At 43.6% G+C, this 17,678-nt stretch overlaps 1 protein-coding gene across 2 annotated transcripts in view; it reads right to left on the bottom strand.

Annotated features, from left to right (window-relative positions):
• The window catches only part of PTEN (phosphatase and tensin homolog), a 33,376-nt gene extending 22,020 nt beyond the window's left edge, over positions 1 to 11,356 (bottom strand). The window contains exon 1 of one of the 2 annotated variants that reach the window (XM_072129584.1): positions 10,726 to 11,356. In XM_072129584.1, coding sequence (XP_071985685.1) covers positions 10,726 to 10,804 — 79 coding nt within the window. In that variant the 5' untranslated portion in view covers positions 10,805 to 11,356. Of the gene's footprint in view, positions 1 to 1,162; positions 1,720 to 10,725 lie in introns of those variants that run through there. The other variant, XM_072129585.1, reaches the window with a different exon arrangement.
• Positions 11,357 to 17,678: the final 6,322 nt, after the last annotated feature.

The following is a 17,678-nucleotide window of genomic DNA, read 5'->3' as shown; positions in this document are numbered from 1 at the left end:
ATATATATATATATATATATATATACACACACACACACACGTTATCCAGTGCACTTTGAAGAAACAAGACAAAGAAGCGAGGGAGGGCTGAGATCCCGGCAGAGACCACTTCTGGGAACCTTTTTCCTCCTAAGACATTCCACAACAATTACCAAGAACGAGGGGCCAGCCATTCTAAAAATGTTAATTTATTGCCTTGTTCTTAAATCTTCCTTCCTCAAAACTTTTCCTGCTTTTCCAAGATCATATCTTAGACTACAAGGAGGACTCTGCTGTGCAAGTGAACAAGACCAGCTTATCTAGAAACACAAAAACAGCACAAGGGCCTAGAAGAAAAATACAATTGAGGCTTGATGAGTGGGAGATTTTGTAATAAATAAAAAAAAAAATTGGGTCACTTTAAGGTCAATTACAAAAACTCCTATGAAACCCAATGCTTTTACTTTTTGAATGGATATCCAAAGAATGGAGATGCATATAGGTTATCATGAAGAACAAACGTACAAATCTAATAGGTTAGATTAGGCAGTACCACCAACATACATACTCCAAGGCAAACTTAGGGTTACCCATGGTATACAATGTCATACAGCATAGTAGCTTTATCAGACTACAGCTTTACCAGCACCTTCCTTTATCTCTGTCCTTGGGACATGAAATAGATCAGCTCGAACACATACGCAGCCAATTGTATCCCCAAAGCAATTTAGTATCTAATGGCAACAGAAACAAGGTGACTGCCTGTGCCTGGATGACCTAAGGAGGCTGAGCCTTCCATAAAGCAGAAATCTGAACAGGACAGACTCTGGGTGCAGCCAAACAGATGCAACATTTACCGCACAGATCGCATCTTGATAAACTGGCACACAATTTAAGCAGCCTCCACATACAACCAAAATTACATGGGGCATGGGTAGCAAAAGTACCCCCCCCCCCAAAAAAAAAAAAAAAAGGCATCTGGGCACTGAACCAGTAGTGAACTCTTTCAGGTCTGCAGAGAAAGGAGTTAAAATCCCAGTAGAAGGGAATAAAGCCGTGTCTGTTCTCAGCTCTGGTGCAGACTCTCGGCAGTATCTCCTCTTTCAACAGTAAGCACTTTGTGCTCCGACTGCCACAACCAGTCCAAGGAAAACGCCTTTGGTATTTTCAGCATAGGGGATACATTCATGGTGTCTGCCAAGTTCATTTCTGAAGTGACTGTACTTGAGAACAGCGCTGTTATATTCTAAACTTCAAATCCTGGGGCAGGAAATAATCCTTTTTTGGCTTCAATCTCTCCTAGAGATGTTCTTCGAAGAATCGCCTGTTTCACTCTCCCAACATGAATAGTGGAGAGCACTTGTGGATCAAACATGTTTGAGGAAAAGGGATTAGGGATTTGACGGTACGCTGCAACATAAATGGACCGACATCCAAGGCACCGGATTAACTAATGACCATATCCATAGACAGGTCATCTGAGAAAGCTACACATTAGCCCCTGTTCACATGTCTCCAACTTACAGGCAGGGGAAAAGAGACACCTGAGAAGGAGTAGCATCCCTCATACACTAGAATGACATGAATTTTTATTTTTGGTTTCCTGATGGTAGCCTTCAATATTCAATGCATGTGGGGGTAGGTAAAGTGCCACCAGACACAGATTGACTGAAGACAATTAAACTATTTACACCATTGCAGACATAGTAGAGACTACATTTCTAGCTTTATCAGTATATAAAGCACAAACAAAGCAGAGAGAATGGAGTCTCCATGTGGCACCCATTAAAGAGAATCTAACATCAAAATCCATCACGATAAACCAGAAGCACTCACTTATGGATCCAGGCACCGCGACTTACCCATGGCCTCCTACCTAAAATCAACTTCTATAATTACTCTAATTAGCCAGAATGGGAGTGCTACATGCACAATAAAACAACCTGTGAAGCTACAGCACAGTGGGCAGAGACGAGACGAGTTATATGGTGGATTATATGATGGAGTATCCAAGCAGGACAGAAAGAAATTTCTGCAGTACATGTGAAGTTTGGATCCCCCCCAACCCCAGGCTACTTTCATAAAAACATGCACTTTCCACGGGCAGCATACAGCGCACCTGTGTCATCGCTGTGTAAGGTCCGCTTATGTGCCGCTGATGAGAAGACTGCCAAGTCGATTCAGCAGCCATGTGTAGGAGGCAACAGGGGATGTGGGTCTAGGGCTCCTTCCACGAGAACATTTGCTATGCCCTGTGCCGAGACCCAGGCGTAGACTAGTTCGCCTTGAGAAGTGGTGGGAGAAACCCTCTCCTCTCCACAGGGAGGCGTGCTGCCAGGCCATTCTTATGGCAAAAGATAAAGTATTCTTTTTTCTTGTGACGGCACCGTACAGTGACAAAGGTACCATGCGTAATGCACTCCTATGGCGGCCAAACGTTAGCTGCCGTTTGTACAGCTAGAATACAGCCGCCATATACAATTGTGCTATTGCAACCAATGGCTACTATGCAACCAAAATAGTAAAAATCTGAACACATAAGAGGAAGCAAATGAATGTCGCAAAAGTTCCCTAATAAACGTTACACTGACTTGCTAGCACTGTGTGGTCTTTAGGAAGAGGTCCAAGATACTTATGGTCCTTCAGAAGTATAATAAACGTATAGTTCCTGCCAACATATACCCTACCCCCTACATCTACACACAACCCCGTCGGCTGGCGAGTATCAGCGTCCCGCGTTTTCAAGGCAGACAACAGATGTGGTGCCGGGTCAAAATAGATCACATTACATACTCACAGCGACAAGTGCCCACAGCTGTCCCTGCTAACCGAAGGTCAGAAAGGCAAAGCTGTGTCATTCTTACTACATGACTTGCGGCATCCGATTGGATTACAATACATTCACTCCCCGTGAAAAACCACTAATATGTTCCCCTACTTCCACCTGATCACTTGCCAGGTGACAAAATGTACCCAAGGTTCATAACATCCTGCAGAGACTCCTGCGTCTACAATACGATGAATGAAAGCGTAGGCCAAGTATCCAGTGAGACATCCAGGTTACTGATCACTTGCAGGTTACAGTTTAACGAAATTGACAAACTTTTCTGAGAGCGTGACTAGCACAAACATGCCAAATACTATGATGCGGTAGTGGTGGACAAGTCTACCCCCAATCTCAAGGAAGTCCCAGGTTATTCTTAGGAAATGGCAGCAGATTAAGTGATCGCCGACTATGAAATCCTAGAAGTGGGTGATCTGATGGGCAACAAAACAACATCACTGTCCCATGATGAACAATAAGCGTTCATACATTGATGTTCAGGACGACTAGGCCTGATATAGTATTTGCCTTATTAGAGAGTAGGACACGCAGCTGACCATCTTCTCTGCTTAGACAGCCCACCTCATAAGAGAGTACACACACTCTCTGCTAACATTAAAAAGACAAGCTCGACCTTTCTAATGATATTACCCAGAAAAAAAATATCCCAGGATTCAGGGAGTCCACGTGCCTAGAAATCTACTTTGGGTGCCTATTGTTAGAAGTTTAGGAGTGGGAAGAAGTTGGCTTTTGAAAGTCGGACAGAAGTTTCAAATGCATCCAAGGATGCATGTAGCGAAACACAGTAAAAGTAGCAGCAAATAAAATTACTGCTGCAGATGCTAATGCAGAATTCAACTTTTGCAATGCAAATATCAAACTCTGTGCCATATCCCATACACACCAGCAAACTTGCATCTAGAAACCGGAACCATTGTGGATAGATGCCGGATTGGTTCACCAGTTTTATACTGCACCAGATTAATCCCCGTGTCTGATGCTGGATGATTAATCTGGCACAGCAGAGTCTAGTTCTAGTATGCACTGGTCTAATGACAGACATATTAATACATTTCCCTCCATGGTGTTTGGATGGTTGTATTTCAGGTTTTTCAGAATGTGCAGTTAAAGCAAAGAGGTTGTGCACCAAAGTATAAAGAATGTAGCAGATCAGGTAAAAACGTAAGGCAATAGGCCTATACATTAATATTTAAAAAGTTCATGCTGAACAGTATTACTTTCTATGAATTGAAAAATATATAAAAGGTGCTAGTCACCCAGTCGTTTGTAAAACCAGGTGTATCACATACAGAGATAAGGAATCATGGACGGATTTGCATATGTTCAGAGTGTTGAACCACACTTTTGCGCACAATGATGCATGTGTGAACAAGCCTTTATCCTTTGTGTATAAAAACCAGTTGCCTTGATGTCAACCATGCAACGAAATGTAGAAGAAGAAATACACACAGATTCACACTGAAGACATCACAATGCTGCACTTAAAAAGTAATAAGGTGATAGAAAACTTACTGTCGGCTGCAATGCATGCCTGCTTTTCTTTTACTCATTCCCTCCTACAAAGACTTCTATAAGCCTGAATATAATTTTATATTTTTCATAATATACCATCTTAGGGCTCATTCACATGGCCGTCTGCAGGGACCTGCATGCGGCCGCAAGTACGTCCCCATAGACGGCAATAGCGGCACGGCGCAGATACGGTGCCACAGATATGGGCCACACACCGCAAAAAGATAGAGCATGCTCTATCTTTCGGCGTGTGTGCAGCCGTGCGCCGCTATTCTCTATGGAGGGAGGAGGGGTCACCTCCTCCTCCTCTCCAGCACACGGCGGTATGCCCGCACGGCGTGTGAATGTACCCTTAAAGAAAACAGGAGAACAGATTGTGACCAGACTCCTTAGAGACATAGCCACACAGAATGAGTGACAGCTTCCGGTATATGGTACATACAACCATACAGGGAAAGCCACTCACTATCAGCATAGATCACCCTAAGGCCAAAGTCACAGCAGTACCACATCACCGAGAACTAACAGCATCATAAAGACTTGCCAAGACTGGGCGACCAGCTCTTGTGTATGGACCTGGATTTACAGATGTAATATGGCTACAGAAATCCACCTGTACGTGTCCATTGGAATGTGGAAAATTTAGGAGGACAGTGATAAGTTCATAATGGTGTTTTTCTACATTTAGTCAGGTGCCTAAGTAACAGTATCTAGAAGATGGATAATGGCCGCAGTATGATGACAAGGACACGGATGGCGGCAGCGTTCCTGCCTCCACCGTATGAGTTTCATCATTCTGCAGCCAATATCATTAACTTCTAGACGCTGTTACACACGGACCTGACGAAGGGAGCAGTTCACCACCCTGTTGTCCAATTCTATGCCAACTAAAAGTTTTCACCAACCAAATAAGCCAAATGTAGCCTTCCATTCAAAACCTGGACTCTCCTCACTATACTCTATACTAGAAATAATCCGCCTGTACTAGGTGAAAAGACAGGTGGCACTGCACTGTATATACTACTCTTCTATATTCTGTGAGACTCGGTGTTATGTTAAGATGTGCCATAGGCCAGTTACATCTCCGCAAGTCATCTCCTGGGTACCTTCAGATGCCAACATAAGCCAGATAGGGCAAGGCTACAGTGATTTTACTCTTCCCCTTATGATTCCCAACAGGTGCTTCAGACAAAACTTTTAAAAGTTTATCTCCCAGAATGTAAATGGACATCACTATGATCCTGTCTTTCCTGGATGACAGCTTGCTAGCCGAAAAAAAAAAAAAATTTGACAAGAAATCCAAAAAAATGCAAAGAAAGCACAGAAGAATTCTAAACGAACAAGCTGCTAATATCAACAGTGAGTGATATAGTGGTATTGTCACACTGTAAACATAGGAGATGAGGAAGCCTGGAGGTCCTACTAAACTGTGCATACCCATTAAGAGAAAGGTCCTACCAAGTTGCATTAAAAACGAGAAGGCAGCGGCCTCCATAAATAAATAGTATGCAAAAACATCTTGTTGCAATTTCTCCCCTATGCAGCTCATCTTAGATTTGGAGCAGAAGCGCTATAGCATCAAAAAGAAATGGGTAGCACACAAATCGTAGTTGGCTAGTCCCCGTTACATACTAGGCCACACTTAGTTACGAGGCGGCTGTCAGGACACGGCAGCCTCCAATTTGACACCAATTTTCTAATAAACCAGCAAACACAAGAAGTCCTTTGGTCAGACACAAATCAATGAACCTCAATTCAGAAATAGGCTTTAGGTTTTGAACAACCACACAAGTGATTATCAGAAAAGATGTTCCAAGATCAAAAGTACAAGAGCAGTCCATAGACATGCACTGAGCAAGGCAAGTATACACTTATTGTCAGGCCTCAGGGCCCATGGCTGCCTAACAAGCTGTTGTAAACCCATAAACAAATTCTATGGGGGAGATTTATCAAAATTGTGGCCCATGGCAACCAATCAGAGCAGAGCTTTCATTTCTCAACAGCAAATTATAAAATTATAGCTGAGCTCTGATTGGTTTCTATGGGCAAACAGAACACATTTACCCTAGACACTTCTGATAAATTTCCCCTCCTCACTCCATCTCTTTCCTCTGTTAGGTTGTTACAGCCTGGATTTGCAGTCACTCGGTTCCCTATGGAGAAGGGATTGGTGAGCAGTGCTCTCCACTCACTTTGGGATCTGTATTCACACACGGATATATAAATGGGACCCGAGTGGAGCTCAGACTGATGTGGACACTTTTTTCTAGGTGGTCTACCTGAGGGCAGCCCCAATGTGGCACGCTTAGCTCGCTCCCCACTCCTTGTTTAGACAGGGAAGTTAAGGAAGACCAGATTTTGAACACCAATATCAAGAGCCAATATACACATTTTGAGACATTGCTTTTCATTAGCTCTATACATTCAAAAACATGGACAATCACAATACCTACCATCTAAAATGCTAGGTAAAAAAAAAAAATAACCCTATAACGCTATTATCCAAGCGGTAGCTCAAGCTATGCAAGCTCCTTCAGATTCAATCCGCCAGTCAGTGGTCCTGATATATCTGCACAAGGCAAGGTAAGGGTACATTAACATGACCACATCCCTGCTCCTTGACAAATCTGTGCACTTCCTGCATGTGACATCAGAGGAAAGTAGAAAAAAAAAAAAAAAAACACACACTTCCTAAGTATACAATCGCTTTCTCATTACTGTACCAGGTCACAGCTCCCTAGGACTCCAGATGATGTGACATCAATATAAAGAAAATCTTCATTTCTGGCCATATCGACCCATCAATCAGATGTGACCAGTGATACCAGACATTGGCAGTACACATCCTCCAAAAACAGAACTCTATGCACACAGCAGAGACAACCCCCATATGATTATAGTGAACACATAAGTTACAGCTTAAAGCCATCAATAGGACTGGCCAACCAGTGCTAGGGGGTCTGTTGAACCTCCAAACGAAAAGAGCAGCTACGTCCATTAGTGCCATAGGAAGTGAATGGAGCTGCAGCATGCATGTCTGATTTGCTGCTCTATTCATTTGGGGTACAACATACCCATACTCTCTTGATCTATGGGGAGTCCCTATCAAACAGCAAGTTACATCACTGGACAACAACTATAGAGGGAATCTACCTTGTCCAAATCCTCCCCACAAGTAAAAAGAGCACTTGATAAGCTGTCCAGATATCAGTCAATTAGGTAAGACGACAAAGCTGGGTGGCGTCACACGCCCCCAGGTGAACCAATCATTTCAAGCATAAAGGTATAAGCTCTCAATAAAACAAAAAACACTGGAAAACCATGCATAAAGTTTTATTTTAGTAAAATAGACGCTGATAAAGTATATGACTGGCCTATTGTATACATGCAAATGTAGACGACTACTTCTGTAACAAAGCTTTAAGCAATTGGATTAAATATAACGACCTATCAAAGGGTAAAATGGATCACTTAAGAGTCAATCAAAAAAACATGAGAGTAGCAAAAACCTGCCTCTTATCTCCAGCGATCACCAAGCCCCCATCCATCTGTAGTCACGCCGACACTGTATGCCGGTCATACTGCAGACTACATACCTCTGAGAAGCTAGAAGAAATACTATGACATCACCTCATGAGATCTGCACCCGCTCTGTTCACCGATGGAGAAGGAATGAATGGCCGTGGTGATATCTCCTCTTACAGTGTGTACAGAGCTGAACGACGGAACATGGGAAGAATAAAACAGGCTCTGGATCAGGGCCACAGCAACTAGCTATCCTCTACAGAGGGAGCAGAAAAAATGACTGCAAGGAGTCTGATGCAATCCTTGTACGTGCAAACGGAATTTTCATTTTAATCTGATCTGTGAGAGAGCACAGGCCTCAGCAACAATGGAGGATTCTCCACTATCTGCAAGAAGCGACTGGAGGGTGAAATCTATTAGGGAAGCTTATTTCTACAAAGACAGAGATTAAAAAAAACGCAGCAATAGTGTAAAATATTCAGAAAATAAACCAAGAACAAGTCTTTACCTCTGCAATATCAACCAAAGGATCGCTAAAAGGCAATATTAAACCAAAGATCATTGTATACAAAGATCAGGAGCCTATACTGCTCACAATGGTCTGTCATGTAGTAACCCTTTTACAAAGCCCCATGGCTTTACAGCAAGGACACTCATAAGCCAGCAGGATAGCCATTGCCACAGTTACAGAATATGGGAACAATAACTTACAGGTCTATTAAGGTTATCCATCTTGCAGCTTTGTAATAACCGTTACATCCATTAAGAAATGAAAAACAGAAAATGAACATGACGATATATTATATGTGGGAAACCCCATTGTGATCATTATAAATAGGTGTAGGTAGAGCCCTGACAAAATACAACTAGATGCACAACATATCAGGGATACAATAGCCTAAACCTGTACTAACTCCAAGTGACCGTCAACTCTAATCTACCAAAGTAAATGGCAAGCACAGTAACAGGACTCTACACCAAAGACCATGCGAGCCCTGGACAAAGCTGGGCACAGTCACTGCCATGCTAAAAGTTGTACCCCAGCATGCAGACACTTGCTGCCAATATATTTTGGATGTTCTCCAAAAAAGGAAAGCAACTATAAAAACTTAAGTCAAAAATGAGCACCTGAATACTATAATCCACAGTTCTCCTTGTTAAACATCAGTCCAAGTTATATTGATTTCTAATACTGGGCCAAGACCTGTTAAAGGGTTTTCCAGCGACATACAGTTTAGCCAAGTTGCTGATCATGGGGGTCTGAATGATTGGAACCCCACCGAACACAAGAACGCGGGTCTATTGTACTCTTGTCACAGCTTAAGATGGAGATTGCCTAGTGCAATGCTCATGCATCAGGGCTAACTAGTATGTCGCTGCAGTACCCCTTTAATATCGTACGTGTGCAAGACCAACATGCATATGACTTTTCAGAGACCTACAATGCCTCAGAACAGTGAGAGTCCATTATGTCTGCACCTAGCTAGAGAAAAGTAACAGAAATCTGATAAATGAAAAAGCAAAACCACAAAAAAAGAACAGATTGTGATTAACGTAAAGGATCCACAATACACATATGCAAAATATAAATTATACTGAAAAGCGACTAGTCTCTAAGCAAAACCACCACCATACTAGGATGCTAACACAGCGTCAAAGGTCATAAGCTCTACCACCACCTTACTATACCACTACATGGCGAGAACGGTCATAAACCCTACCACCGCCATACAATACTACTACTACATGGCAACACCAGCTATCATCTCAACCAGCATGCTATTCTACAACATGGCGACACTGGCCATCAGCTCAACAACCACTGTACTATACCACTACATGGCGAGACTGGTCATAGGCTCTACCACCACCATGCTATGAAAGTACATGGCAACACTGGCCATAAGCTCTACAACCACCATAGTATACTACTTCATAGCTGCACTGGTCATAAGCCCTACCACCACAGTACTATGCAACTACATGGCAACACTGGCCATAAGCTCTAGCACCACCATACTATACTCATATGGCAATACTGGACATAAGCTCTATCACCACTGTACTATACACCTATATGGCAACACTGGCCATAAGCTCTACAACCACCATAGTATACTACTACATGGCAACACTGGCCATAAGCTCTACAACCACCATAGTATACTACTACATGGCAACTCTGGCCATAAGCTCTACAACCACCATAGTATACTACTTCATAGCTGCATTGGTCATAAGCCCTGCCACCATGGTACTATGCAACTCTGGCCATAGCTCTATCACCACTGTACTATACTCCTATATGGCAACAATGGCCATAAGCTCTATCACCACTGTACTATACTCCTATATGGCAACAATGGCCATAAGCTCTACCACCTCTGTACTATACTCCTATATGGCAACACTGGCCTTTATCAGCTCAACCACCATCATGTACTGGGATACTAACTTGGTAACACTGGTCACGCAGATAAGAGATCATCCTATAGAAAGTGACCGGTCCTAAAGTCTTAACTCCTTTCACAGTGAACTATGACAAAATTCACATGGATTCTCTGTGCCTAAGCTGAGGCCTCCATTTACATGAAATGAGGCGGTCACAATCAAAATGTAAAACTTGACAATCTAGTGTCCTCTGTTATCAGCCAGGCTAGGCTTCACAGAGGGCTTACTGAGGATCTTTTCAATGGGATGTCATCCAGATGATCACTGGTACCCCTGGCACCTGCACAAAAAGACCCCCCCCCCCAAATCCAGTAATGAGGATCCATGTACCAGGACCCACAAAGCATGTGCACAGGGATGAGCAGCATCCAGGAGCCCCTGACCCCTGGGATGATGTGCAGGGAATAGGATACAGGTCAAGTCCAAGTCAAATCCATCCTCCTGGTATCGCCTTTTGTTCCTGCTGACGAACTCCTTGATGATGGCGGTCATGTCGGGGAGCCTGGGGGTGGGGAAGAAGGAGGAGAGGGGGGCTGAGAGGTGCTGCTGGTGGGGGGCAGCAGCGGCCCCGGCTCCGTGTTCTGCCTCCTCTCCCCGGCCGTTCAGGTCCCCTCTCCGCCCCCTTCTCCTCCTCCTACTGCTGCTGCTGCTGCTCCGGGGGCTGCCGGGGGAGGCCAGAGTATGGCCGGAGGGAGCGCACTGCGAGTGCGGGGATGCGGCCTACTTCCTCCACGTATCAAGTCCCGCGGTCTCCTCTCCTTGTCGCCGTTTGGGGCTACACAAGTCCTGCCCGGGTCTCTGTCCACCCCAGCGCGTCGTTATCCAGAGTCTCCGGTGCCCGCCGCCTCCGCTCAGGCCTAGTCCTCGGCCTCCTCCGGTGCTCGGCGTTCAGGCAGCCGCTGCGGGATGGAGCGCTGTGCTCTGTGCAGGAGCCCGCCTGCCGCGTCTCATGTCTCCGCCAGCACCGCCGCTGCACGCTCAAGCTCCCATCATGGCTTCCCAGCGAGAGTCAGCGAACGAGTCACGGTGCGTATCCCTCCGCCGGCAATCACAAATCACTCCGCCCGCAAAATAGTCCGCGCGCGCGCCACATCACCCTACTCATCAAAGCCATAACTGAACACCTTATAAAAGACCAAGCTTATCACTTACCCCTTTACCTCAGTCCTATCACCCGAAACCGGGAAAGAGAACGCTTTCACCGTGACAAATTAAAAGATTTCACATTCGCGGCGGAAGGATATATAGATTTTTTTTTTCTTTTGCATAGCTGGGACTATTTTTTGTTCCTTGAGGAGGGGGAGTCACGTGGTGCAGAAGTGGGGGAACTTTTGCAAAATGTAATTTTTTTTCTGCACTTCATTTCCCTCTCTTCCTCTTGCATGTAGAAAAAAAAAAAGTGAGAGGCCTTTTTTCTGTTACACTAAAAGCTGTGGGGGAGGGAGAGAAGGATTCTGCAAAGATTTCTGCTGGAAGGAGGGGGAAAAAAAAGTTCAATATTTCTTCTCAGTTCTTCTTCAGTCTTTGTTATTTTTTTTTTCACTTGATAAAAAGAAGAGAAGCTGATTTTTTTAGATGAAGTTGTATAAAGAGTTAATAGTTCTTGGAAATTGATAGAAATGTTAAGAAATCCCACAAAAAGATGGTGGAATTACCTCACAGAAAGAATCATAGAAGTATAAAACACCTCACAGCATGCACCAAACGCAGGCCATGTATTTATGTGCGTGCGACTAACATGGAAGTTTTTAGCTGCAAAGGGGGGGAAGCCTAAAATTATTTTACATTAAGAAAAGCCCCTTTATACCCCCAAACTTCTTAGTGTCCTCTTTTTGTGGTTTAATGTAATAATATCTCTGTGCCCACTCATTACCACCTCACAGAACCGAACGTTACCACAATAACTCCTGTATAGTATAATTCCCCCCTTAGTACCCCACACACGGTATGATGCCCCCTTAGTGCCTGCCCACAAAACGTATGGTGCCCTCCCCCCCAATATCCCCACACTCTATGATACCCTCTTAGTGCCTGCCCACACACAGTATGATGCCCCCTTAGTTCCCCACATACAGTACGATACTCTCCTGGCATCCTCCACATTCACGCGCTGAGGTTACATTGCGTTTTAGCAGATGCAGTGGAGACGCAATGTAACCTCAGCATGTGATCAAGGCTGAAGTCAGTGGAATGCGTCAAAAACGCATCAAAAAATGCGACGCATCGCGTGAAAGCGCCCTCAAAAGGAACAGGTTTGGAAAAGAAGAGCACATACTTACCCTAATCAGATTTCCAACTGGTACTTTCAGGGCGCGTTCACACGTTGCGTTTTGGTTGCGTTTTCATTGCGTTTGGAACGCATATACAACAGCTGATGTGAGGTAATTTGCCTAATCACATTACCGTTTACGTTTGTAAACGCAATGTTAACATGCGTTAACATCGCATTTACGATGCGTTTTGTTAACGCATGCGTTAACAGTGATGAAATTAGGCAAATCACCTCTCCTCAGCTGTTGTATATGCGTTTCAAACGCAATGAAAACGCAGGTCAAAACGCAACGTGTGAACGCGCCCTCAGTTTCAGGTGGTCAGCGGACCAGCTTTACCAGTGAGTGGTCTCCTCGCGCCATAGGATGTCCCCACTGATTTCCAAGGGACTTCACTTCTTTTGTTTTTCCCCTGGTCTCTGGTGGCCACTCTTGGAGGAAGCAGGTCCCTGATCTCCCAGAACATCTGATGATATGATAACCAGCTGGGCTTCAGCACCAGCACTGTATTAATTGTTAGGCCCCTTCTACACTCGCGAGGCCTTAGGGTGAAGACACACATGGCGTTTTTGGGCCGTTTTTGGGCCGTTTTTACTAAGTGCGTTTTCAGATAGTTAAAAACGCATGCGTTTTTAATGATCTGAAAACGCACTTAGTAAAAACGGCCCAAAAACGCCATGTGTGTCTTCACCCTTACAGTGCTGGTGCTGAAGCTTAGCTGGCAAATGGGAGGAACTGCCCATCTGTACAAGGTGTGCAGTCAGTGGGATCTGTCCGACATTGTGTGCAGGAGACCTTTGTATGTGTTCTTTATTTTTCCAGCCAGACCCATTTGAACTTGATCACCAAACTAGCAAAGTTATTTTGCCAACCTCCCTCCTATACACATGCACACTTGGCTCTACCATACATAGGACATTAAGGCACTGCTAGACACATGTCTGAGGATTATCTTCCAGGAAAACAAAGGATCAGGGTAATAAAAGGTTGCTATCAGGGAGAGGAGGTATACACATTAGATCTACCACTTCTAATGTGTATAAGGCTTCCAAACAGATTTGGAGGAAATTAAGTACAAAGCCCACCTGCCTGATCCTTTTGTTCCTAGGGAGATAAGCCACAGCTGGAGGTGTCTGACAGAGACTTGATTGACTGACAGCTAACTAAAGTGAGTGATCAGCTTTAAAATATATTGGTTTGATAACTTTTTCTCCACTGTTTTAGGCCAAAAGTTTAGCAGAATTTTGTCGCTCGATGCTGCGTCTGAAGACCCAATGGGGGGGATTTACTAATTCTGGCGCAAGCACGACTGTCAGCATCGGAGATCAGTCTCCGGAAAGCACAGCCCGATGTTTTAAAGAGGGGCACAGCTGTAAGTAAATAATGGGTAGACGGTAATAATCAGTCATGCAACATAAAAATGCCAACATCAATGAGATGTGCGCCAAAATCTTACATGTACAGCGCCTTAATTTTGCATTCTCTTACCATTTTTTTTCCTGGTCTATTGTGCGCCAAAAAGTGTGCCTAAAAATGCCCGCAAAATACACATAAATGTGACGTATAATGTGGAAAAGTTAGGTCACGCCCATTTGCACCAAAAAAAAAAGACGGAGGAGTCGGGATAGTCGGAAACATCTCATTACAAATCTGCGCCCAAAACAAACAAAGATGCCGGGATTTTTTAGCCGCAGATAATACATGTCCCCCACTGTGTGGTTCAATGAGGCACAAAAACGTCTAAACTGACATATGTTACAATCATTTACGCCAGTTTTTTGGAACCGAGTTTTGGCACAGATTATTTAGTTATTTTAATCTTCAAGTATTATACAATGAAAACAACTGAAATGAACCATACAGAAAATATACTAAACATTTAATTTTCCCCAGTGCCTTAAAAGATACAGATTCACACGCTAAAGAAAATATTCTGATTTCCATTATAAACATACACCGCTGTAAAGTTTCTTGCACAGGAACTTGTTTTAATAGAAGCAACATTTTACTTTAGGAGAAAGTTGGAAGTTTTCTTGAAACAACATGTTGGAAATTGTTTCAATAGTTCATAAAGATACTTTGTTTTATCTGAAAAGTAGTTTTGACCATACAAAGCCGCAGACAGTATTAGCATCCCTAGAGGTCTGTGTAACCATTACATTGTGTGTGTCATTAGTAGCAGTATCACTGTGCAGAATTCATTTATATTCCAGGATTGTAGCTGGACTCTGTTAGATCTCTTCACTGAACACAGCACAGACCTTCTCCCCCCACCCCCTCCCCCCAACTGCTTTAGTATTCAAACAGAAACCTGATACAGCAGTGACTCATAGCAAAAGGGATTTATTGTAAAATCTTTTACAGGATTGTACCAGAGTCCACCAAGTCCAGCTGTATACAGGCGGTCCCCTACTTAAGGACACCCGACTTACAGACAACCCATAGTTACAGACAGACCCCTCTGCCCACTGTGACCTCTGGTGAAGCTCTCTGGATGCTTTAAAATAGTCCCAGACTGCAATAATCAGCTTAAAATTGTCTGCAATGAAGCTTTATTGATAATTCTTGGTCCTATTACAGCAAAAAAATTTGAAACTCCAATTGTCACTGGGGCAAAAAAAAAAATTGTCGGGAACTACAATGATAAAATATACAGTTTCGACTTACATACAAATTCAACTTAAGAACAAACCTACAGTCCCTATCTTGTATGTAACCCGGGGACTGCCTGTAAATGCATTTTTCACAGTCCTGCTTTCCATTAGGATCTTCATATGGCAAATGTGATGTTTCTACAAAACCGAAACCTTCCAGTGATACTGTCAATGCTGCGCGACATGTTCCTCGCACCGTCTAGCCTCCCCACATCATCCTGCCCTTGGCTCCCCAGGTGTACCCTGTTCCGCCTGTGCCAGCTGCTATCCATACCGGGAGCACTACTAGAGGCAACAGCCTTGTAATGTCTCCTCACCAACTTCCAGATCCTTGTACAAGGGTGAAAAACTAGGGGTTCATGGATAACGCCCTAAGTGGTGGCAAATATCAAATCAATTGAATAGCATGAAGGCAGCTATTACTGGGAGCTCTATGGATGGCTGAGTAGTGTAGCAATGCTCTTCACATATATACCATCCAGCATCTATACAGGCTCATGGTTACAGTCCGTGTTGTAGCAGCTGGCAGGATAAGAACTGCATAAGTATTAAGTAAACTAATGCTGTATGTACACATTCAATAGCTGTCAGTCTGACAATCATTTGACAACTATGTTCACCAACTCGCTCATAAGCATGCACTGAGTGCTGCGCGTATAGAGATAAGTGCAAAGCGCGAAAATCTCTCGCTGCTGCTGCTGCATATAGGATCCGCAGAATTTGTATCATGGCCCTTGAGAGTAGACTCCCGCCCCCTCCAGTCAGATATTCATGTGCTATCTTTAGGATTGATTCAGAACTACAGTGTTTTTTGGACTATAAGGTGCACCATCAATAAATGCCTGCTAAAACGTCTAGATTCATCTATAAGGTGCACTGGAGTATAAGGCGCACCTGATTATAAGGATGAATGACCAGCAGGTGGAAGCCCTGTGCACAGTACAAGGCAGCTGTTGTCTGTAAGTATGGTTCATATATAAGGCGCACTGGACTATAAGGTGTACCTTTGATTTCTGAGAAAAATCTAAGGATTTTTTGTGCGCCTTATAGTCCGAAAAATACGGTAGTATATCATTAAAAAAATGCATTCATAGTCTTAAGTATTAAGACATGCTCTGGGACTTCCAGTTTCAGGCCTTGCACTCAACAGAAAATTCACGGAAATCAGGGGATGATAACCCGTCTCCGAATAAGCCCCTTGTTGGATGAAGTGGGTCCCGAAACTGGAAATACATCAGTGGCATGGACCACATGAGCCAGAGCAGGGCACCTATGTGTTCTCTTTTTTTTGTACTCCTGCCCCCTGGGGAAGGGGGGGGGGGTTACAATACTAAATGAAGAATGGGAACAAATTCAGAGTAATGCAGTCAATGCTTATGCAACTTTGTAGTGAATCCCATTTAACAGGTGTAACAGGTACAGCCATAAACGAAGTGCGACCATGGTGTTATCTGCATTCATTTCTGTTGATTTGTTCCTTTCATGGTTAAAACAACGAACAGGAGTACTACTATGATGTGCCCATGTTTGCAGGACAAAAACTAATGTGCTGGGCCCATAAAATAAAGAGCTAAAGGGAACCTGTCACCAGATAAACCTAATAACAAGTTCCATAGCACTATTCTAACTTGTGCTCTATACTGTTTTAAGCTAACAAATGCATAGTTCCTATCCCCAGAAAATGAGGTAAGTAAGCCTACCTGCCTGAAGGAGCAGCGAATCCCAAAGGTGTGTGCTATTCATGCAAGGCAGGGGGCAGTAGGCTTACAAACAATATTTTCTAGGGATAGGAACTATGCATTATTTTTTAGCTAAAAACAGTGCAAGCATAAATTAGTATAAAGCTATGGAAACTTGTCAGTAGTCTTATTAGGCTGGTGACAGGTTCCCCTTAAGGAACTGCATACGATGCTAGTAAAGTTAAAGGAAATCTATCAAAATCAAACATGATAAACCAGGGACACTTACTTATAGATCCAGGCTCTGTGACTGTGGTAATCTTCTTATATTATGTTATCCCTGGTCTTCCATTTACTTCTAAAATCAAGTTTTAAAAGAATGTGCTAATGAGCCAGAAAAACTCTGGGGGGTGTTACCAGAGCCCCTCCATGCTGTGGTTTCACAGGTCATTACACCGTTCAGTAGCGCTTCTCTCTCCCCCTGCTCTCTCTGATCTTATTTCAAAGATCTCACATAACAAATCCTCAAAACTGAAAATTGTTGCCCACAGAATCAACAGACGTAAACCTCTGATTTGTATTTATATAGAAGGTAACTTCGGACTATTTCTCTCCTATGTATTCACAAGAGTTAGTACAACTGGCATATGAAGGGAACCTGTCACCAGGGACCTCATTTTCACTAAAGACAGGTTACAGACGCCCATCACACCCGCAGTGCAAATCTGCCTTTCTGCTTTCTGAGGATTTTCATTACAATATA

Source organism: Engystomops pustulosus, chromosome 11 (genome assembly GCF_040894005.1).
Source record: "Engystomops pustulosus chromosome 11, aEngPut4.maternal, whole genome shotgun sequence".
Taxonomy (NCBI): domain Eukaryota; kingdom Metazoa; phylum Chordata; class Amphibia; order Anura; family Leptodactylidae; genus Engystomops; species Engystomops pustulosus.
The sequence above is the reverse complement of the archived record's forward strand: the minus strand, read 5'-3'. Positions and strand labels throughout refer to the sequence as shown.